The 23,733-nt window shown below is 40.8% G+C and overlaps 1 protein-coding gene across 4 annotated transcripts in view; it reads right to left on the reverse strand.

Annotated features, from left to right (window-relative positions):
- Nucleotides 1-659: 659 nt before the first annotated feature.
- Nucleotides 660-23,733, reverse strand: part of epb41l5 (erythrocyte membrane protein band 4.1 like 5) — a 40,256-nt gene continuing 17,182 nt past the window's right edge. The window contains exons 4-26 of one of the 4 annotated variants that reach the window (XM_055153140.1): nt 23,437-23,479; nt 23,268-23,346; nt 22,440-22,484; nt 22,276-22,328; nt 21,567-21,687; nt 21,203-21,290; nt 20,253-20,341; nt 19,491-19,560; nt 18,913-19,082; nt 18,548-18,654; nt 15,586-15,604; nt 14,974-15,016; nt 14,770-14,879; nt 11,115-11,332; nt 10,903-10,997; nt 10,489-10,620; nt 7,271-7,332; nt 7,057-7,152; nt 6,781-6,856; nt 6,613-6,693; nt 6,372-6,431; nt 5,699-5,805; nt 660-4,268 (exon numbers count right to left, since the gene is read on the reverse strand). In XM_055153140.1, coding sequence (XP_055009115.1) covers nt 4,202-4,268; nt 5,699-5,805; nt 6,372-6,431; nt 6,613-6,693; nt 6,781-6,856; nt 7,057-7,152; nt 7,271-7,332; nt 10,489-10,620; nt 10,903-10,997; nt 11,115-11,332; nt 14,770-14,879; nt 14,974-15,016; nt 15,586-15,604; nt 18,548-18,654; nt 18,913-19,082; nt 19,491-19,560; nt 20,253-20,341; nt 21,203-21,290; nt 21,567-21,687; nt 22,276-22,328; nt 22,440-22,484; nt 23,268-23,346; nt 23,437-23,479 — 2,031 coding nt within the window. In that variant the 3' untranslated portion in view covers nt 660-4,201. Of the gene's footprint in view, nt 4,272-5,698; nt 5,806-6,347; nt 6,432-6,612; nt 6,694-6,780; nt 6,857-7,056; nt 7,153-7,270; nt 7,333-10,488; nt 10,621-10,902; nt 10,998-11,114; nt 11,333-14,769; nt 14,880-14,973; nt 15,017-15,585; nt 15,605-18,547; nt 18,655-18,912; nt 19,083-19,490; nt 19,561-20,252; nt 20,342-21,202; nt 21,291-21,566; nt 21,688-22,275; nt 22,329-22,439; nt 22,485-23,267; nt 23,347-23,436; nt 23,480-23,733 lie in introns of all 4 variants that reach the window. The other 3 variants (XM_055153135.1, XM_055153127.1, XM_055153119.1) reach the window with 3 other exon arrangements.

A 23,733-nucleotide genomic window follows, 5' to 3' on the forward strand; every position in this document is an offset into this window, starting at 1 on the left:
GCCCACCTCCGCACGCAGATGTAAACAAAGAGTTATTTTTATTTATTGTTTTGCAAATATAAAATTTTATATAAAAAAAAAAAAAAAAAACAGACTGTCTATTCTTTTCAAAATAGAAACAAATTAGTTAGCAATTATTTGAGCAGGTATAGATCCACTGAGAGGACAGAGCAGAAGCTTTCCTCAATGTCTTTAGAATGATGTTGAGCTGTATCAAAACAAGTAGAAGAGCACATAGACTAGTACACACACATGGACCAACATGAACCTACTGCACCACTGAGGAATACACACATATAAGACACATGGGAACAGAAAAGAAAATACTACCATTTAATGCTCAAAACCATATTCTACTGTCTAAAGAAAGAGATTTTATTATCATTGCAGTTTTGGAATCTGTAAATAGTATCAAGTGAATTCCTCAGTATAAAAATTGAGTTGAAATTTTAGTATTGCGACAATATTCATTTGGTGTCTTGTCTTTTGTTTCCATTTTATCCTTAACAATATAATTAACCAAAAATGTAAACAAAATTAAAATAACACTACTAGCAATTAAAAATTATTTCAAAATGTGAAGTATAAATGTGATTTATACTTTCCCTCTAAATTCTAGCATAAATTATAAATAATTAAATAAAAGTCAGAAAAACATGCACATTTATGATCCATCTACTGCATTTATTATAAAACATTTGTTCATTATATTTGTGAGTTCTACAGTAAAATGTGATTCTCCTCAAATCAACACAAATAAAAATGACAGAAGACGGTAAAAAAAAGAGGAATGTTCCGCTACAGTTAATACAAAATCTGCATCCACAGTATTGAGATTTCAAAATAAAACCAGCAATGGACCAACAGGGCACAAGACTTTTACTTGAAAAACACAGACTGAAATGCCATTACTGTGGACGCTGGACAAAAATAGTGTTTCATTTTAAACAGTGAAAAACTACCATCACATTTTGGAATAAGATCATTACATTTATATATTTATAGTATATACTTCATATCTACAAAGGCTGGGTGTTCAAATGAAAAATAAAATGACTTTGCGAGCTAAAAAACATTGAGAACAAAAGTGTACCATGTGATTTAAGGAGACATAAGGGACGCAATTGTGAAGTGGCAGAGTGGTTATCCTGTCTCCTCTCAGTCAGGAGGTTGTGGGTTAGACTCCTGTCTGTCACAGTTGCATCACTACTTTCTCCTTTAGTGGATAAAAGAGCTTGGTTAAAGTTACAGCACTGGTAATATAATAAACACGATCGAGATGATAGCTGAGCCTGATGAGACTAAGACACAAGCAGATGTTTACAGTGAACATGAGTTCAGGTCTGACGCAGACAAACCTGTTCCAGTGATAATACATTTACACACACACACACACACGCACAGTGGGATTCAGTGTCTCTCTGAAAGGAGAAACATCAAGTCAAATACTTCAAGCTGATTGGGATTTCTGGGACATAAAATCATGTGCTTGTATCACGGATAAACATACAGACACACTACAGTGTAATTGCTCCAAACATTTGTTAAACCCAGTTAAAAGAAAAGTCCCTCTGTGCTGAAAAATCTGTAGAAAGAGCAAACACAGCCATAAGCACTATACATAATACTAGGGTGACCAGATTTTCAAAATCAAAAACTGCGACACCCCTGGTTTGTGGTGGTTGGTAATAATAAAACTGAAACAAGTGTGTAATTCAGGACAACTGTTTTGCACTTGGCCCATTCATGACTAACAGTCAGTATAATCACATTTTCTTTGTGTTTCACTTTTTTCTGTATTTTACCTAAACAAATGACAATTTATCCCTCTTTTTACTGTTGACAGGGATCAGATTGGTTAAAAATAGGGACATCTGGGACATTTCTTGTATAAAACTGGAACAAGTCAGTGGTTTTTGGATAAATCTGATGGGACAGGCGACACAGGCTCAAAACTGGGACTGTCCCGGTTAAATAGGGACATCTGGTCACCCTATGTAATACACAATATACCAGCCTGTGTATCTCAGCTTTTTGTTCAACAGCAGCAGCATGTGGAGAATACAAGTATTCAATTGTACCAAAAGTAATTTTAAAAAGGGCCCATATTACATGATTTTCTTCCTCATCCAAGTTGTTTGCATGTACCTTCACTAGAATCATTTGGATAATTTCAGCAGTGTATTTGCCAGTTTCTACCAAACAAGAAATTTTAAAGTACCACATCATGACATCATAAGGTGGAACACAGCATTTTAAGCTTTGAAGATGTAGACAGACTAATAATAAAGAGTTACTCAAACATGTGTGAATGAAACGAAACACAACTCCAGGCCTGTATTTGAGGAGGTAAAGCTCACAGGAGTCAACTTTACGTAATACAGAACCTTTAAAGAGAGTTGGAAGTTGTTCGATTGGAATGTTTAATGTCCCAATAGTCTGTCTCTTCACATAACAGTGATGGAGAAACACTTAACACTGTGGTTTAGTGCCAGTTTAGTGCCTGTGTCCTCCCTGACCAGACAGTGACAAACCACATGCTCAAATATGATTCAGAAATGTGGAGAAAACAGAAGCAAGTGTGTGTTCTTCCCATGTAAAATGTGCCCCTATAGTACCATTAAACCAGATTTAAACCCCATTCATGAACAGTCCAGTCCAGTGTCCAGGTCCAGTGAAAGAAATGTCTTAAAGATCACAGTAGAGAGCCACCATTAGCAATTGTTTAGAATCCAAAAGAAAATACTGGCTTGTGCTGGAGATTTCAGGCCGATAGCTGATACACTAAAGAGCAAATACTGGCCTGATATATCAGCAAACCAATACAAGTCCATTCCCGGTCCAGTGTCTATAGTTTGTTCACAATCCAGGTCAAAGTTCACAGTTCTACCTCGGTCTGCTCTTAAAAAAGATTCTTCAGATGTCCAAAAATGTATCCTTTCAAAACATTGTCCAACAGGCAAATGTTCCAGCATTATGAGGGGGCAGATGGTGCAGAACGGCAGCCACACTCTTTGTGAGTTTGCCCCAGTGCAGCTGTGGCACAGACCACTGAAGGAAGCATGGACGACTGGAATGCAAAATAACAAATGGTGCCATTCTTATTACAATCAAAAATAGAACAAAAAAATGAAAACAAATGGAAATATATTGTGTCCAACTAAAACCAATGCTTCCAGTGCCATTAAAACATGATTTGGTTCAAAAATGTGTATTCTATCATGTTATATGTTTTAAGGCTTAAATATTTAAAAAAAAAAAAAAAAAAAAAAAAAAGGGTTAATAAACACTTCAAAAGTAATCTGAAACTCAATTTTGCTCCCATTTTGATCCAGTTTAAGAGAGTATCACATCTATGCATTTTTAATCCATCAGTGTACAAATCTAAAACTCGGTGCTTCATAAAACAGTGTTTCATATAAATGTGACTCTTCAAATCTTCTTGTGAATCAAAATATTAGTTCATTCTCTTCAAAAATGTGTTCAAAAGTTAAAACCCAGCTTCTGTTTGTGAAGATGCAGAGGGTGAGATGCTCCAGTCCAGATATTTTAGTCCAGATTTATCACAGTGTTTAGGACCAGGCTCTGCAGACTGAACATGAGCCTGTTCACACATAGAACTCAGAAAATTGCTGGGTACAAAATGCAGTGACCCCCCATTCACACATGCACAAGTTCCAGAATATACCTGAATCTGCCCAGTTCACACTTAACCTGGCATTTAGGTCTAAACCAGGTCTCAACCGGGTCAAAAGCAGGTTTAAGCCCCACACAGAGAGAAGACTTGCATGTGGCTCTCTGTGCTCTCTCACATCACTGGTATTTTCCAAGTGGTGGACAATTTTCTGGTTGTATTCACACACAACCGTGACCTGCAAATTCCTTGTAATTAAGCTGGAAAATAGCCAGATCCAAACTACAAGAAAATCACGTCTGGCTTCATTCTCACACACCGTGTTCTGGCAAAATGCAGGTAAATTCCCGGGTCAGGCTGCATGTGTGAAGAGGACTTTAGACTGGAGTTACAGTCTGTAGATGTGGAACATGCTGGAAGTCTGATGTTTAGAGGTTGGTGATTCTCTGTAGACGTAAGATGAGACTGGAGTGTGGTTTGAGTGAGATGGTCCATAGATTTACAGGAGACTGGATAGAGTGTGCTGGTCCATATATGGTCTGCAGATGTGTAACAAGTTGGTGATGTTCAGAGCTCAGTGGTGAGGAGTCCTCTGGATTTGGAGCCATCTTCTGCAGGAGGAGCCTGGACTGAGCTGCTGACAAGAGAGAGAAACCATAATATTAAAGCTGCTCTATGTGACCTTCCACCACCCGCTTGTCTGCTGGTGGGTTTCAGATTGTAGAATGTGATGATGTTATACTCTCAGACAGTTTTCCTTAGAGATTACGCTCTACTTTCATTGTATGAAATCTCCAAAAGGTAAAATCTATTAGTGAACAGATCCAAGAACTCACTGTATTACAACACAAATCTGCATCCGAACAAAATTCATGTTAAGGCTGCCACACACTACAGGATATTTCAATCTTAAACGATTTTTAAATGTGCCACAAAAAGCACACACCACAGACACGAGGAAAAACGAATGTGATTTTAAATCTCCAAATGCAAGTTATAGTGCATATCCTGCAAGTGCAGGATATAAAGTTGTGCTCGCACCTTGCTGCAGCTGTTTCCTGTCTACAGTAAAAGAAACAGTAAACTTTGAGACTTAAGTGTTCAAAAGATCAGAGCTCTGCATTTCTAGTTTCAAAACTGTGTTTTTATTATTTGTGAAATGTGGTGTAATACTTCAGATACAGGATTTTTAATGCACAGAGGGTTGGTCATAAAGTCCACAGCTGCAGCTTTACCTCGACCTGTGCGCTGTGTGGATGTAACAGACACACGTGAGGAACTACTCTCACCTTTTTATTTTTAAAGAACACTTCAAACTGGATTAACAGTGAATGTTTTGTGGACTGGGGTCATTATTTGTGGCAGACAAATTCTATAAATAATGTGGATGAGATGCTGCAGTTTAAGTTTACAACTATAAAAAAAGGCGAGCAATTATTACTTTCGCTATTTCCTGAGTCTGTATGTTGTGTCTCTGTGTCCGTCACTCCTCTGCTCCTGATGCTTTGTTTTATCAGCTGTTGCTGGAGTGTTGCTGAAGTTTGGTGGTTATGATCTAACACTGACACTGACACTGACACTGCAAACGCACACGCACACGCACACACACAACCCCACAAAGAGAGCAGCGACTTCAGAATTGCACATGAAGACACAGGTGACGCCTTCCCGAACTCGAGGAGAAGCAAATCACATCCTAAACCAGGCAAATTCTCCTGTCGTGTGTGGCGGCTTTCAGCTTTTATATATGAATGTTGTGATGTCATTTTCAAGGGAGCTATAGGGTTATTGTCTCCTCACCTTCTCTAAAATGTTCCACAGGATGGCATTAAACTCATCCATCTCCATGGAGATAAGCAAGTTATACAAGTATAATGTCATATTGTGAAACATTCTAGATTTTTATTAATAAATTAATAATTTACATTTGGAAAAACCTTGTGCTTCAAATGTTGAATTAGCAAAAAGAACAGTCGAGAAGACGTGCAGATGTCTGCTCACCCGTCACTGTGTCACTGTGTCACTGTGTCACTGCTGTGGAAATCTGTGGGAGAGTGAGCTCACCTGTTGTTGTTGTTGTTAGAGCGAGGGACAGGGGGCGCTGCTTCTGTACACACAGATGAGTTCTTAGTCTCTGGATCCAGGACGCCGTTACTGAAGATCCCCGGGGGCTGAGGAGGGATAGAGGGAGGAGAGAGGGAAAGCATTACAAAAATCTGAAAATACTAAATGTTCAGTAAAACCACAGAACTCAGAGCATTCAGATTAGATTGTAGGACTTCTACTCTTATGCTGCCTTCAGACTAAATGTCTGTTAAAGGCATGTGTTTAAAGTAGACACGTGTCCTGAGCTCTAGTGACGCCTCTCAGATTCAGCACAGTTGACCCAGCACCACAGGCATCTAACTCCAGAACTGAAAACGCTCAACTATTTGCGAAATTAGCATCACGTAAACAAGTTTCCAGTGTCCTCAAATGCAAAGGCTCCAGATAGAACCTTCTGACACTGTTCATGCTCTCAGTCTGAACCATAGACTCTTTATATAAATGCACAAAACTCCATCAACTCTAGCTCCAATTCACATTCTACTGAAAAATGTGAGCCCCCTCTCTGTGACTGCTGCTGTCAGGCTTGTGGGAAAGGGCACTACCTTCAACACTCCTGATTGGCTCTGTGGTTGCTATGAAAAGCATCACTTTCAAATATACAAACACATTTAGCTGCTTCTGGACGTACTGCGCTGGAGGGGATGATCCACCTCGGGGTGATGGGAGGTTTGGGCTGCACCGGAGGGAGCTGAAACAGGAAATACAGACAGTTATGTGTGTCAGATGCCCTCCCCTGAGTGTCAGATGCCCTTCCTGAGTGTCATGGGGTCTTGTTGCATGTAAACGTTGCTAACCCTGTAGTTTAGACCTCTACAAACATGTTCTGAAACGCATGGGACTTTTGTATTCCTTTAAAGTTGAGCCCTCACCACTGGAGCGATATCGCTGAAGTCAATGAGGTTTTCAGACAGAGGAGCGCTCACACTTAGCTCCACCTCCTCTGGACACACCTGCACACACAGGGGACACGTTAGGTAAACAAACACTTTAGTTTGCTGAGACACCTCAGACAGAGCGCTGCAGTGACGTGGCTGTACCTGAGGGGGCAGTGTTTCTGTGGGGAGCTCTGGGGTTACACAGGAGAGGGAGACGTCCTCGCTCAGACGCTCCACGCTGCAACAGAACAACAACACACGGTTAAAGGTGCAGTTGTATGGATCATCTGATGGGTTGGGATGATGAAGTGCAGAGACCAGTGGTGCGATTTTAGATCAACGCCGTTTCCACATGCATTAAAAAACTGAGTGGTTCAAATCATGTTCAATAGTAGTAATAGTAATGGGAGTAATAGTAGCAGTAGTATTTAAAAGTACCTGACGGCTGCAGAGGGAGTCTTGAGCAGATCCTGAAGCTCTGTTCTCACAGACAGAGAGCTGTTACTGCCCACACGGCCACTCTGCACCTTCAGCCTGAAACACACGTGCATGTGTCACACATGGATAATCACACACACACACACACGCACACATATATTGTATGTATAATGAATGTATATTTGTGTCGATTTTGTGTATACTGTGTGAGTACCTGGCCGTGGGGTCCTGCAGGTTACAGTTCTTGTCTGACACACTGAGCTCCTCTGGAGAGACCTGAGACACAAGGACCTGAAGTCAAAGTACTGTACAAAGTGTAGTAGTAGTGGTAGTGACTGGTGGTAGTGGTGGTAGCAGTAGAAGTAGTATTAGTAGTAGCAGTATATAGTAGCAGTAGGTAGTTGCAGTAGTAGCAGTAGACAGTTGCAGTAGTAGCAGTAGATAGTTGCAGTAGTAGTATTAGTAGTAGCAGTAGAAGTATTAGTAGTTGCAGTAGTAGTATTAGTAGTAGCAGTAGTAGTATTAGTAGTAGCAGTAGATAGTTGCAGTAGTAGTATTAGTAGTAGCAGTAGTAGTATTAGTAGTAGCAGTAGATAGTTGCAGTAGTAGTATTAGTAGTAGCAGTAGATAGTTGCAGTAGTAGTATTAGTAGTAGCAGTAGATAGTTGCAGTAGTAGTATTAGTAGTAGCAGTAGATAGTTACAGTAGTAGTATTAGTAGTAGCAGTAGATAGTTGCAGTAGTAGTATTAGTAGTAGCAGTAGATAGTTGCAGTAGTAGCAGTAGATAGTTGCAGTAGTAGTATTAGTAGTAGCAGTAGATAGTTGCAGTAGTAGCAGTAGATAGTTGCAGTAGTAGTATTAGTAGTAGCAGTAGATAGTTGCAGTAGTAGTAGTATTAGTAGTAGCAGTAGTAGTAGTAGCAGTAGTAGTAGTAGTTAGTAGTAGCAGTAGATAGTTGCAGTAGTAGTATTAGTAGTAGTAGCAGTAGATAGTTGCAGTAGTAGTATTAGTAGTAGCAGTAGATAGTTGCAGTAGTAGTAGTAGTAGTAGTAGTAGCAGTAGTATAGTTGCAGTAGTAGTAGTAGTAGTAGTAGTAGCAGTAGATAGTTGCAGTAGTAGTATTAGTAGTAGCAGTAGATAGTTGCAGTAGTAGTATTAGTAGTAGCAGTAGTAGTATTAGTAGTAGCAGTAGATAGTTGCAGTAGTAGTATTAGTAGTAGCAGTAGATAGTTGCAGTAGTAGTATTAGTAGTAGCAGTAGATAGTTGCAGTAGTAGTATTAGTAGTAGCAGTAGATAGTTGCAGTAGTAGTATTAGTAGTAGCAGTAGATAGTTGCAGTAGTAGTATTAGTAGTAGCAGTAGATAGTTGCAGTAGTAGTATTAGTAGTAGCAGTAGATAGTTGCAGTAGTAGTATTAGTAGTAGCAGTAGATAGTTGCAGTAGTAGTATTAGTAGTAGCAGTAGATAGTTGCAGTAGTAGTATTAGTAGTAGCAGTAGATAGTTGCAGTAGTAGTATTAGTAGTAGCAGTAGATAGTTGCAGTAGTAGTATTAGTAGTAGCAGTAGATAGTTGCAGTAGTAGTATTAGTAGTAGCAGTATATAGTAGCAGTAGGTAGTTGCAGTAGTAGCAGTAGACAGTTGCAGTAGTAGTATTAGTAGTAGCAGTAGATAGTTGCAGTAGTAGTATTAGTAGTTAGTAGTAGCAGTAGTAGTAGTTGCAGTAGTAGTATTAGTAGTAGTAGCAGTAGATAGTTGCAGTAGTAGTATTAGTAGTAGTAGCAGTAGAGTATAGTTGCAGTAGTAGTAGTATTAGTAGTAGCAGTAGATAGTTGCAGTAGTAGTATTAGTAGTAGCAGTAGATAGTTGCAGTAGTAGTATTAGTAGTAGCAGTAGATAGTTGCAGTAGTAGTATTAGTAGTAGCAGTAGATAGTTGCAGTAGTAGTATTAGTAGTAGCAGTAGATAGTTGCAGTAGTAGTATTAGTAGTAGCAGTAGATAGTTGCAGTAGTAGTATTAGTAGTAGCAGTATAGTTGCAGTAGTAGTATTAGTAGTAGCAGTAGATAGTTGCAGTAGTAGTATTAGTAGTAGCAGTAGATAGTTGCAGTAGTAGTATTAGTAGTAGCAGTAGATAGTTGCAGTAGTAGTATTTAGTAGTAGCAGTAGATAGTTGCAGTAGTAGTATTAGTAGTAGCAGTAGATAGTTGCAGTAGTAGTATTAGTAGTAGCAGCAGTAGATAGTTGCAGTAGTAGTATTAGTAGTAGCAGTAGATAGTTGCAGTAGTAGTATTAGTAGTAGCAGTAGATAGTTGCAGTAGTAGTAGTATTAGTAGTAGTCAGCAGTAGATAGTTGCAGTAGTAGTATTAGTAGTAGCAGTAGATAGTTGCAGTAGTAGTATTAGTAGTAGCAGTAGACAGTTGCAGTAGTAGTATTAGTAGTAGCAGTAGACAGTTGCAGTAGTAGTATTAGTAGTAGCAGTAGACAGTTGCAGTAGTAGTATTAGTAGTAGCAGTAGATAGTTGCAGTAGTAGTATTAGTAGTAGCAGTAGATAGTTGCAGTAGTAGTATTAGTAGTAGCAGTAGATAGTTGCAGTAGTAGTATTAGTAGTAGCAGTAGATAGTTGCAGTAGTAGTATTAGTAGTAGCAGTAGATAGTTGCAGTAGTAGTATTAGTAGTAGCAGTAGATAGTTGCAGTAGTAGTATTAGTAGTAGCAGTAGATAGTTGCAGTAGTAGTATTAGTAGTAGCAGTAGATAGTTGCAGTAGTAGTATTAGTAGTAGCAGTAGATAGTTGCAGTAGTAGTATTAGTAGTAGCAGTAGATAGTTGCAGTAGTAGTATTAGTAGTAGCAGTAGATAGCAGTTGCAGTAGTAGTAGTTAGTAGTAGTAGCAGTAGATAGTTGCAGTAGTAGTATTAGTAGTAGCAGTAGATAGTTGCAGTAGTAGTATTAGTAGTAGCAGTAGATAGTTGCAGTAGTAGTATTAGTAGTAGCAGTAGATAGTTGCAGTAGTAGTATTAGTAGTAGCAGTAGATAGTTGCAGTAGTAGTAGTATTAGTAGTAGTAGCAGTAGTAGTTGCAGTAGTAGTATTAGTAGTAGTAGCAGTAGATAGTTGCAGTAGTAGTATTAGTAGTAGCAGTAGATAGTTGCAGTAGTAGTATTAGTAGTAGCAGTAGATAGTTGCAGTAGTAGTATAGTAGTAGCAGTAGATAGTTGCAGTAGTAGTTATTAGTAGTAGCAGTAGATAGTTGCAGTAGTAGTATTAGTAGTAGCAGTAGACAGTTGCAGTAGTAGTATTAGTAGTAGCAGTATAGTTGCAGTAGTAGTATTAGTAGTAGCAGTAGATAGTTGCAGTAGTAGTATTAGTAGTAGCAGTAGATAGTTGCAGTAGTAGTATTAGTAGTAGCAGTAGATAGTTGCAGTAGTAGTACCTTGCAGGCTGCAGCTTCAGCCTGAGCTTTCAGGATGTTGCTCTTGAGGATGTCAGGGGTCCTGAGGGGGGTGGGGAGAGGGGCGGGGCCAGAGCTGGAGAGGACCGCCTTCTCCGTCAGCTTCACCAGCTCCTGAGGAAGAACAAAACGAGTCAGGATGCCTCAGAAAATGTAAAAACCAAAATTGTAGTGCCACTCTTCTGCCATTTTATTATGGTCAATTGAATTAGATTTGACTAGTTTTATTGTTGGGGATTTGTACTCTTTGTTGTAGGGTTGCCAAAATGATCAAAAATGAGATATTACTGTTCGCCACCAAAACTAGTAAAATGTAAATGAAGTGGATTTGGATAAAATCATCAAAGTGAAAAATGGAAAGACTTTTGAACAGACTGGACACTCTCAGGGAGGTACCTGGTTGTTCATGGCCACATTCACGTTGACATTTTTGGGCGTCAGTGGAACAGCGACACTCTCCAACTCCAACTGTTTAAGACGAACTGCAGCCTCTGGAAAATCCAAGAGAATTAAACCAGATGCCCTCACGACCTCCTGTATCCCTGTGTGCCAGATGCCCTCCCAGATGTTGTGGTGCGATACGTCTGTGGAGTGTGGAGTTTTCTCACCGGTCAGACTGAGGGGATCGTCGACGCACACACCGGCAGCCCCCTCCTCTGCCAGGTCTGGGGGAGGGGCTATGTGGGAGAAGGGAGGGGCTATGGGGGAGAGAGGAGGGGCTATAGAGGAGAGGGGAGGGGCAGATGGAGCGCAGGCGGGAGGAGAGGGGAGGCCGCGGAGGACATCGTCAATGCAGGTCTCCATCAGGTCAGGAACCACCGGCAAACTGTGGAGAGAGAATGAGGAGAGAGAGGGAGGAGAGATGACGAGGAGGAGGGGAGAAAGAGGAGAAAGAGGATGGAGGGTGTAAAGGCGAGAGAGACGGGGGGGAGAGAGAGAACATATTAAAAACAGATTTGAAAACACGAAGACAGACCCGGAGGACATACTTACAGTATTCAGCCTTCCCTTAGACTCTGAACACATCACTCGACCAGTACATGCAGTTTAGACCAAACAAACTACAATGACCAACAACAACCCCAAACACAGCCAACACCAACAGCATGAAAAATTGTCTAGATACTCATTTGAGCAGATATCGATACAAAAAAAAGGTCCATTGAAAATACTAACATTTAATTTTGAATATCACATTCTATTGTCTAAAGAGATTTTTTTGTAAATCATCATAATCCGTACAGAGTATCGAGTTAATTCCCTACTACTGAAACTGAGTTTGAAATGTTAGTGTCATTACAGCCCCAGTCCTGGTTCTGTCTTGTTGAAAACAATAAAACTGCTCTGTAACATTCCCAAAGAATAATCCCTCTCCATGTTTTTGCTCATAACTTCATAACCCCACAGAGTCCGGGACACTGTGCACAATGCGCTGTCTGAGAGGTGCTTTGCTTCGGGGCACAAAGATGGAATTCATAAGAGAAACATTAGGACCAAAACCTTTCATAAGCGTGCAGAGTGAGGAGCAGGTTCAGTCTTTATTTCAACATGAGACGATTATTCCTTCAAACAGACGTCGTGTTCAACCTTCATATCAGTCATGTTTAGTTTAAATACTTAAATACAGAGACATATAAAAAGGACAGAGGAATCAACAGCCTCATGTCAAAAGAAATCACAGGAATTCTGATGTAATTAAGAGTTCAGTTTGTTTTCGTGCAATCGTCAGCACCAAGACTGGACTTTTCAGAGCTTTTACCCATGTTTCCTTCTCACTGACCTCTGAAGTTGGATTAGGAGTGATTCATGCATGTTTGAGTCATCTTTATTCTCCTGGATTCAACACGTCATTGTTCTGATCTGCCCCCGTTCTCAGCTCCACAGGTACACACCCACAGTGACATATGCACTCCCTTTTCCAGTTTTATTTTCTAAATCATTGATACACGTAGGATTCGACAACGCTGCGTTGTTATTTTGGTACAAATGTAAAACGTGTGATGTGCAGCTATCCATAGGAGCCGACAGCGTGCGGCACTTTGTTGTGATGACATTTACAAAAGGTGTCAGTATTTATTAGTAAGTCATTTAAGATAAATATCAATATAGTAGAATGTAGTAGTAACAATGATCCACAGGAGTCAGATTTTAACTACAGAGATCACACAAGCACAATAGGTTTTTAAAGAAGGGGTGTTTTTTTTGTCGGTTTAACTGTGTGAAGCGTCTTTGAGTGTCAAAAAAAGTGGAGAAAGAAGTGTGTGTCACTGTGGGTGTGTACTGGTGGAGCTGAAAACGGGTGTACATCGGAGCAATGAGGTGTTGAATCCAGGAGAATAAAGATGACTCAAACTTGAAACACGAATCACTCCAAATCCAACTTCAGACGGTCAATGAAAAGAAACTACAATAACATGATTAAAAGATCTGAAAAGTCCAGTTTGCAGAATATTTTAAGAATATACAGAACATGAAATGAAATAGAATTATTATAAAAAATGTTACGTGTTCTGATTGTTTAAGTGTGTTTACATTACTAAGAATAAATATGACATCAAAATCAAATCACATTGTTATTTGCATTTGACCCGTCCTTCAATAACTCCAGACCTCCATGTTTTAGGTTGACAGACACAGGGAGAACATGCAAACTCCACATAAAAAACTCCAAAATGGTCCAGGGATTGAACCTATGACCAATGCACATGTTTAAATCCCTTGCTCTGCCTCAGATGTGACAAACGTTGCTCCTGCACCTCAGTTCAACAGCGCAGTCCTCAGTGTGAGCCGGAGGGGGCGCTGCAGGACACAGCCACATCTCACGTCACCGCGTTTTACACAAATTGGTCTTCAGACGAATCAATGGATGTGATCGGATTAAATCAAAAAAGGCTGCAGATGTTACGATAAAAAGCACGGATTGAAGGAAATGTTAAATATGCATAAGCCGGAGCATGCGACATCCTCTTCAGACCATAGACTGTAAGTGGACGAAGCTAACCTGCTAGAGGCGCTCCTATCTGTAACAGCTTTTGGTCTTCAAACGTTGCTTTTAACTCATTCTACTTGATCCTTGGGTTTTTATTTGTGTATTATTTTGTCCCTGAATCAAGATAAAAACATTAATAACAGACCAATCAAGCACCTTCAGTCCCCACGGTCTCGTCTGTTTGAGTCAGCTACAGGTTTGACTGACTGTAATGTCAATGGAAGTGGTGGATACTTTCAACATCCTCGCTCTTGACTGGCTCATTAGTTGCTATGATACTTGTGCCCAGATTTACAAATATGGAAGTCCAGATTAACCGCTGTAACCGTCAGCATCGATGAGCTTCATTTGGCTGGAACCAAATGCTATGGGCGACATCACACTCCCTCAGTCCACTTCTTTATACAGTCTATGGTTAGAACCCACCACCAAAGCCCACAGCACGAGACCAGATCAACCCAGAGAGCAGAGCCTTTGATCAGGGTACATGTCTGCATCACAAGCCCTGAAATCAACCACTAAATCAACCATTAAAGCAGCAACAAGCACCCAGATTCTTCAACCGCACAGCATAGACCCCCATAGAATCACAGAGCCCTGATTGGACACCTGTTAGTCTGGACCCCGCCCCCAGCAGAATCACAGAGCTCTGATTGGACACAGCAAACGCCTGTTAAGATGAACCTACCTCAGAGCAGGAGACATCAATACATCACAATACTGGAAAACACATTTCAATACTTCAGTACTGAGAAACAGTTTGGAGTCAAGTCTGATTTTAATACATTTTGTCTGTATTCAAGATGAAGTCCTGGTGTGAACAAAGAGGTTTCATAGCTCTTGGTACTTCATCCAGAGAGTGTGTTAACGTGGCTACAGCAAGTGAATCCTGTTATAGGTTAGTCTGAGGGTACAGCTCATTCATTCTGTCTCACCTGCACAGACAGACCCAAGGTCACCTGTGCTGACAGAGGCAGAAGGAGATGTGTCGCTGATATTAAATTCATCCAAATTTCCTTATCAGAAGACATGTCACACAGCAGCTCTGCAGCGCCCATTCATACAAATATACATGATCCACATGCTTTTATTCAATTCCCTAACCCTAACACTTCAGCTGTCTCCACGGACTGTGTAGGTCAGCCTGAGGTCTAAGTCCTAGTTTAGTTCTGGTCTATTCTAGTGTATTTTAGGATTTAGTCCCAATTTTGATGTAATAAAACGTGACCATCTTGCATTATATCTTGTGTATATAGTAACAGTATTGTACTGACCCTCTCTTGTCTGTCCCAGGGCTGTGGGGTAGAGGCTGGATCTCCACTGGACCACCTGGGGGCGCTACAGGGACCACAGGAGCAGACCAGGCCCCCCTTATTGCTGACACCTGCAGGACACAGAGTGAACACACAGGGTTAGATGCGGGGTAAACATATGATAATTATTATTAATGTAATTATGTTAATGTTCACTGTTCTTACCCGATCTTTGCTCGAGCTCACTCCGTTCCCTGACGACAGCACTCTGAAAAAAACCATAGACATTTTCATGTAACCGTTTAGAGACGGCCCCAGGGTCGCGGGGCTACGGCCCCAAGGTCGCGGGGCTACGCCCCCAAGGTCGCAGGGCTACGCCCCCAAGGTCGCGGAAGGTCTGTTGTGTGTGACTTGCACGTGAACTGCTGCTTTGTGTGGAAATACAGCACAGTTGTTCATCTTGAGCTTGTTCCTATTATATCTGACACATTAATTAAAGACTCGGCTCTATAAGCAACACATCGGCGCGCTATACAGCCACTGACGAACTGTTGCAGCTTTACTTATAACCCTGAAAAATAATTCACTTGTTTTAGTGGGAGGAGGTACAAGATAAGGAGAACATGCAAACGCTACACAGAAGGACCATCTATGATCTGTGAATCAAATTTGGAAGCTTCTCGCTGTGATGCAAGAGTACTAACCACTCTACTATTGTCAATTACACTGCTATAAGCATTCAAACCCCCCTCACCCTCCACCTCTGTCTCACAGCTTTACAGAAAAGCCCCAAGTCAGACAATACATTTATAAGAAAAGTAATTAAAATGTACTTACTCTTGTGGAGTGAAAGGACCTGGAACAAAAACAAAAAGATTAAGTTTAGATTAGCTTCTATTAGAGATGTAGCAGTGAACAGTTTCAGAGGCTGCAGAGAACCCAGCTCGTCCTGAATGTATCCAGAACGGTCACCATGTTTTTCTCTAAAAACTGTTGCAAAAGCAGTACACGTTCATTTTTCAGTGAACTTTGAACTGAACGCAACACTTTTGTAAATCAAGAACTTGAACGTGAATTTGTTCAAATTATGTGTGATGAACGACGTACGTCACTGTTGGGGTTCAGTTAAACGTCGGAATTTGTTTTCACCTGACGAGTGACGATCTGCTCGCACTTAACCTCGCGACACCACAGCCGCGTGTCAACGCGAAGGCGGCTCCACCGGCAGCTGCCCAAGGAGCACGATGTGCTGATGGTAAATGCACAAATACAACAATGGATCCATGCTCTCTGTGTATTTTGACGGGGATACGTGCCTACGCTCGCGTAGAGCGTCAAAAAAATAGGATGGATCCTATTTTCTGAAATCTACACACACAGGACGTGCTGCTCCGCGCGCGTGGCTCTATAGGGGTTATGGTTAATATCTTGTCAGTGTTGGGAGTAACGCGTAAAAAAAGTAATGAATTACTGTAATGCGTTGCTTTTTGCTGTAACACAGTAATGTTCGGCATTACAGGGAAAAAAGTGGTAATATTTTACTCGGTACAAATGTCAGTAACGCGCGTCACAATGCTTTTTTAACCTGGATTGAAGTGGTGGGTTTTTTGTTTTTCTTCATACAAATTTGCTAAAATCACCGCGATATCAGCAGCGGTGAAACGCCAGAAGTGCGCCTGCGTAGACCGTGAGTGTGAGCGAAAGGATCGACGCAGAAATCCGCGCTCCACAGAGCTAAACGCAGCTGACGCCCGATCGCGATTGAGGGTTCTCTCAGGGGTGGTCCTAGATTCCAAATTCTAATCCAGGATTAGTCCTGGTTTGGTCCCGGTTCAGTTCTGGTTTAGACCTGGTTCAATTCTGGTTAAGTCCTGGTTCATTCCTGGTTCAGTCCTGGTTCAGTCCTGATTTAGACCTGGTTCAGTCCTGGTTCAGTCCTGGTTCAGTCCTGGTTCAGTCCTGGTTCAGTCCTGGTTCAGTCCTGGTTTAGACCTGGTTCAGTCCTGGTTGAACTAGTTCATGAAAAGTGTGAACTTGCACAACACTGTGCAGAAGAATGACTGTACTGATAAGAGGACTACCAATCAAGACAGTTAGAGAATTTAAATATCCAGGAGTCATGGTTGATTCCAAACTCAACTTCAAACAGTAAGTAAAAAATGTAGTAAACACAATTAAGTTCAGCTTGTCAAATTTCAAACAAATAAGAGACAACCTCACATTGGAGGCAGCTAAGCTGTATTTCAATGTGATGATTGTCTCTCACATGACATACTGCATGACAAACTGGGCCTCAGCATGCAAGAGCACTGAAACCAACTGAAATGGTATATAAACAAAGCTCTTAAAACTTTAGACAAAAGAAAAAAAACACCATCACTGCATTATTTTGAAGAAACACAACATATTAGGTTGGGAGAACATGATCAAATTTGCAAACACTATTCTTGTGTACAAAATTTTACATGGTCTGGCCCCTGTCCCACTACAAGATTTTGTTGAAAAAAAAAAAAAAAAAAATCAGGACAGATCAGAAGAGCAAGCTCCAGAGGTGATTGTGATTGTATAAAACCATCAAGTAAAAGTGCCTTTGGACAGGCTGTATTCTCTCTCCGCGCCTCTCAAACCTGGAACAGTGTCCCAGTGACTGAACACACAACTGAACTTAAACAGCACCTTTTGCACATGAGCCGTGAACTGCAATTATATTTGTATATAGATGTGTAAATAGAATTAATGCTGTGCATGCTGAAGTAATGAGAGTACATGTTTGACTTGTACTACATTTTAATCCTAATGTCGGAGTGTGTTTTACAGTGTATGAGTGAGAGAAGCATGTGGGAGCGGGTATTTTAGACTGTCATGTTTTATGAAGAGTGCGGGTGTTGTGGCTTTGGTCCATCAGGGAGTAAGGATACAAATGAGCTTTGGCAACAATCCTGCATATTTACAATTGGGCCCATTCAAGCAGAAGTAAACAGCAAGCCCAAAAATTCAAGTTAATGCATCTGATATAAAATTATATTCAACACATAGCATATGTACTCTAGTTTATGAAACTGTTGACCTTTTTTCTGTACTATTTTTGATTCTAAAGTTCCATATGTTTTAAACAGACCATGTATGAAACATGGAACAAAAATTATTTCCCAAATTTCAAAGACCTGCAAATCATGTCAATAAATGGATGTATTTCATCATATCTTGTTCCATCTTTGAACTGCTGATGAAGGTACATGATTTTTCAAAAAAAAATTATTTAAAATGATAAAAATTTTGCTTGGAAATAGTTTCCTTTCATTTTGAAGTAATATGAAAGTATTCGGAAGAAAAAAGTTGACAAATGATGTAAAATCATGCACCTTCTACTTGCTTGAACAATTTTCCCTCCGTTACCATGACCTTTCTTAATAAAATATCCCATTGCTCAAAAAGTAAGAGGTTTTTCAAGCTAATCTTGTACCATATGGTAGAAAACTATATGAAGCAAATATTCACAGTTTGTTAAGGATATGTAAGTGAGAAGCGCTGTTTGTATTTATTGCCCAAAAAGTGCTGCATATTTCATTCCCTCCGTTACCGACATGAGTTTTAAAATTTTTTGTCAACAACTTGAAAGAATACTGGTCTGGCATAATCCAATGTTCTGCCGTCTGCAGCGGTAAAAAGTAGTAATAGTTTTTAAAATGATTCTGTGTGCAGCAGGAATAGTACAGTATTTGAAGTAGTAGTAGCAGCATTAGTTATTATTAGTTGTAGCATTAGGATTAGTACTTGTATTAGTAGTATCAGCACTGACCTCTGTTGTGCATGGTCCTTCTGGAGTAGCGGCGACTCGGGCGTCTCTCGAATGAAGCTGATCTTCGGGCTTTGTTCGCCTTCGTCGTCTGATACTCTGTTTTACCACTGACAGGAGAAATACACAGATAAAACCAAAGAACGTGTGTGTCAGATGCCCTCCCCAATGTGTGTCAAGATGCCCTCCCAGTGCTTCATGGGGTTACCTTGTAGTTTAGACCTCTACAAATGTTCTGAAATGCATGAAATTCTTGATTTAGTTCAGATTTCAGTCTCTTAGATGTCAAGTGTGCACTGGTTCTACTTGTGGTGTGACAAGTTAGTCTAGTCCCCCGCCCCGGTCCCCCCGCCCCCCACTGTATGTACCTGTATCTAAACCGTGATCCCATCCGGATGAACCCAGAGTGTGCGGCGTTCTTCTGGACTGGCCCTCTGAGTCTGAAGAAGGCATGATGTTCAACAGCACATTTCCACAGGTGCTTACAGGCCTTAGGGTGGTCCATGCGAAAGACAAACGTGTGCTCCTGCTCCTTACCCTTAGGGGAGTAGAGAGTGAGGAGGGAGAGAGAGAGGAAGGATAAAGAGTAAGGAGAGAGAAGGGAGACAGGAGGGATTAATTACAAGAATAAAGTCTGGTACTGGTTTTCAGGTTGTCTGGAGTGTAAAAACATACCAAAACATGTATCAGTAATATCATACAAGTAACAGAGTGGCAGAGGAATTTCTAAATACCATTTAAACAAATTACAACAATTAACTAAATATGACTGAATTAAAATAATGAATTCTTTTTGGTGCATGGAGGTCACTGAAGTGTGCAGTCTTACATAATCAGACAGTTTAGAATGAGCGCACATTTCTGAAATACCTCAAACACAGAAACTAGTTACCCACCCCAAACCCAGCAACAGCAGCCCGGCCTAGCCCCCAGCCCTAGCCCTCACCTGGTCATCGTCCTCCACCACCACCAGAGTGAGTTTGCTCTTCTTAAAATCCAGACGTGTGATCTTTGGCCTGAAACAGAGACATAAGCTTCAGACTGATGACCAGATCCTGGTACAAAGTGAACCAAGGCTATTCTCTGCTATAGTAGTGGATTTATGGGACAGCTAATGTACAATATAAATGCATCAAAAGAAAAGAAATATCACAATGAACGTAGTGTAGTTTAGTTTAGTCTTGGACCTGTTTTAGTCTTGGTTTAGTCCTTTTGGCACTAGCTGGAGAAGCAGCAGGCTGTAGAATGCCAACTGTGACTGGTATAACTTAAAGCACAAAACTTATATATAGTTAGTTGTATTTGGGTGAGGGGTTTTATTTGAGTGATGCTCTCTGTCTGTGGTGTCGCCATGTGTAGCTCCTCTGAGATGGATGATGGAGTCTCCATGAAACTGTTGTTTGGACACTTCTGGACAGAGCAAACTGAACAGCCTGTGGCTGCCTCACCTTTACCTCATCAGGAGCCTCTTGTTTCACTTTCCATCAAGTCCTGGTCTTGAGCTGAAAACTCTGTCTATGGTCTGTTGTGTGTGGTGCATTTGCTCTGCTGAGCTTTGTGTGGAAATACAGCACAGAAGTTCAGAGTGCACTTGTGTCCTGTATGCTCTAAAGACCACACATGCACGTGTTCTACATGCACTGACATATTTTAATAGTCAGTGTCTCTGATTAGGTGTGTGAATTGTTGCAGCTCTGGAGATGTTTACCAGAAGAACAGTCCGATCTTGGTCTGTCCCTCAAACACCAGGACTCCGGTCGGAGTGAGGCCCAGGCTGTACTCGTTACCGTCTCGAGCCTGAAATGAAACGTCAGGAGGTTTAAGAATATAATAATTATTTTATATAAGGCTTTTCTAGGCCCGTCACAATAATCACTATACCAACTTATCATTCAGTATATGAAAGATGAAACAACAGATTTTGGGGCCCAATATTTATCGTGTGTTTAGTTTCTTTGCAATAATTCGGAGATTTGTGTTGTAATACAAAAAGATTTGAGCTGCAGAAGGCTGAAAAAATAAAAATAAAATAAAAAATTACTTCTATGGCGAATTATTGGTTGATTTCTTTATTGCTGCTCATCCCTCTTAATGAGTGTGTCTATTTAAAATGTTTTACTGGGATTCTCCTGCTTTATTGTTATTGTGTCAGTGACATACAGTAGCTTCAGTATTTGTAATGGTTTTCATAATGGGAATCAGTAATCATTTAACACAATATTTCTCTGTAGCAATACATCATGCTTCAAAATGTGTTATTTGTTATCAATGTGACATAGAGGTAATTCCATAACCATAAGCAAACATAATGTAAACAAGGGCCAACATTTTTAAGCTTTTAACCATGAAATAGTTGTTTCCTTCTCACTGACCCTCTGCAGTTGTAAAATCAAACTCCTAAACAGGACCATGAACGGTCATCGATGAACGGTCATCACAGGCTCCTGAAAATATGTTGTTTAAATCTATGTTGTATTTTTTCCTTAATTTTCAGACTATCTTATAACTTTTTCATCTATATTTGCTAATGTGTGCATTGCGTCACCATGGTAACTGCTGAACGTTTTGCTGTAGACATACAAGTAGAAGATCCTCCATGTGATGTCGCAGTGATGTATCAACAGAACCTGCGGCACTTGGGTCTAAACTGCGTCTCACCTTGACCATGTGCATGTCCACGCCGTACATCTCCAGCCACTTGGCCTTATTCAGGTAGTTTATCTCAGCCTGAGCGGGAGTCTGACCTCTGCAACAACAACAAACAACTGAATCAATTCCTAATCGCTGCAATACATGTGCCAAACTGTAAGTGCTGCTATGACTTCACAGATACTCAATTAGAAGGAGACACTAATGGCACTTAAATGAAGAAAAGGATTATGGTCTATCCGCTGTGCACCCGCGTGCTCCTCCCCTGTGCACCCGCGTGTCCTCCCTGTGGTGCTCCTCCCCTGTGCACCCGCGTGCTCCTCCCCTGTGCACCCGCGTGCTCCTCCCCTGTGCACCTGTATGGTTGTTTTACCTGCAGTTCTTCCAGGCGTTGTAGATGGCCTGCTCCAGATCTTCAGTCTGGTCTGGGGTGAACCTGAACTCTGACACCAGGTCCAGAGGGTGCTCCAGGGGGTCGCAGTCGCCCAACTCGGCTGAAGGACATGGAAAAGGACATTAATAAGTAAAATAAAATAAAATATTAAACAGTCCATGAAAACACTGAAGTTACAGTTTGGCTTTGGTTTGACTGTGTCTGTATAAAGAAGTGGACTAAGGGACTGTGACTTCACCCACAGCGTTCAGCTCCAGTCAAATGAAGCTCACAGAGGCTGGCAGTTATAGAGGTAAAGTTGGAGCAGAGTTTCATATCTGGAATTCTGACCACAAGTATCATAGCAACCAAAGTGCCAATCAAAAGAAGAAAGAAGACACCTTGATTTCATGGGAAAATAGCAAAATAAAAACCCTAGGACCGTACATCCGCACTGGATGTAACGTGAATGACAAGCATGACAGCAGCAGTTACAAAGAGGTGCGACAGTTTATCAAGAGAAGGTGAGTTGGAGTCAGAGTCAAAGGTGCTGGAAGCACGACCATGCTCACTTCCTGTTTGGAACAGGGAAAAGACAATAAACAATAATAATGTTTATTGTGATAGAAAGGGTATACAATAACCATTGGTGGGAAATTTTATATAATCGTGATAATCGCAAACAAAGATAATCATCCCCTGGTCTTACCCTGTAGAGAAAAGGCTGCCAACTCCACAGCTGTTTCAAAAGGACACTCCAGTCTGAAATGATAGAGAGCAAACTTCAAAAAAAAAAAAACACTTTGAAAAACATGTTAAGTTGGTTTAAAATAAAATGCATTTGGACACATGTGAGAGTAAAATCTGACGTACTTTCCAGAGAGGATGTCCTGCTTCAGCTGCAGCACAAACAGATACCTGCGAGGACACATCAGTGAGTACATTCACAGGACTAATCTCTGTACCAAATTTTTTATGTCTTGTGAAAAAAAGTGAAAAATAAAAGTAGTTCATTTGAAACATTTTGCAGTTGTCCAGAGTTATTTCTCTCTAACCTTGTGCATTCTGAGCATCTTAACTGTTCACCTCGATGAGTTTTTAAGCACTTTTCACAACTTTCAGAGATTTAGCTGGCATCAACTCACCTGTCAACGTGCACTTCCTAACTATCAGAAAATAAAACGCTTTATGATTAGATGAAGAAACTAAACAGTGGACTTATCTGTATAGGGGCAAGACGTGTTTTGCTCAAATACATGGGGAAATTGGGAACAACCCTTTAACTCTGTAAGAGTAATATTTAATCCTTCTTCTTTCCCGTCCAACCAACTATATCGATTTTGTGATTAAACGGGCTGTATATATTTACTTTATGAAACAAAGTCAAATTAGTCTAGCCCAAGTACAGATGTATTATAAAAGCAGCTCCATATAGTGATTACAAGCACACACTGTTAGCATGCTAGTTTTTATTAAAGGAAAACTCCACTCTGGTCTCAGAGTTGTGAAAAGTGCTCATAAACTCTTCGTGGTGAATAATTAGTTTGCTCAGAATGCATAAGGTAAGTGAAGAATAACTTTGGACCACTGCAGTTTGAAATTAACCACTTCAGCTTTTCCACTTTTACAACTGCACCAGTGTATCAGATGCCCTCCCCTGTGTGTTACCATGGAGACACAGGCACAGGTGAGAAGATTTACCTGGTGAGCTCCTCATGCAGGTTGTTGGGTTCAGATGAGTAGAATTTGACTCTCATGTGGAGACAGTACGGAGGACCAACTGAAGAGAAATACATTTTATAAATTAGATTTCATTATTTCATTATCTGTTATTTTCAGACTCAATCAGAAGAATATGAATAATACTCACTTTTCACCTGTTTCTTTATACTTTTGGTGACGTCGAGCCAGTGCTGAAACAAAAACCACAAGTGTGTTCAGCTTCGGTCTAGAGCGGGACTAGAGCGGGACCAGAGCGGGACCAGAGCGGGACCAGAGCGGGACCAGAGCGGGACCAGAGCGGGACTAGAGCGGGACTAGAGTGGGACTAGAGCACGAATAAAGCGGGTCTAAAGTGGGGCTAGAGCGGGACTAGAGCGGGACTAGAGCGGGACTAGAGCGGGACTAGAGCGGGATTGGAGAGGGGCTAGAGAGGGGCTAGGGCTAG

Source organism: Boleophthalmus pectinirostris, unplaced genomic scaffold (assembly GCF_026225935.1).
Source record: "Boleophthalmus pectinirostris isolate CB_2022bp ecotype Guang Dong unplaced genomic scaffold, ASM2622593v1 HiC_scaffold_1, whole genome shotgun sequence".
NCBI classification, from domain to species: domain Eukaryota; kingdom Metazoa; phylum Chordata; class Actinopteri; order Gobiiformes; family Gobiidae; genus Boleophthalmus; species Boleophthalmus pectinirostris.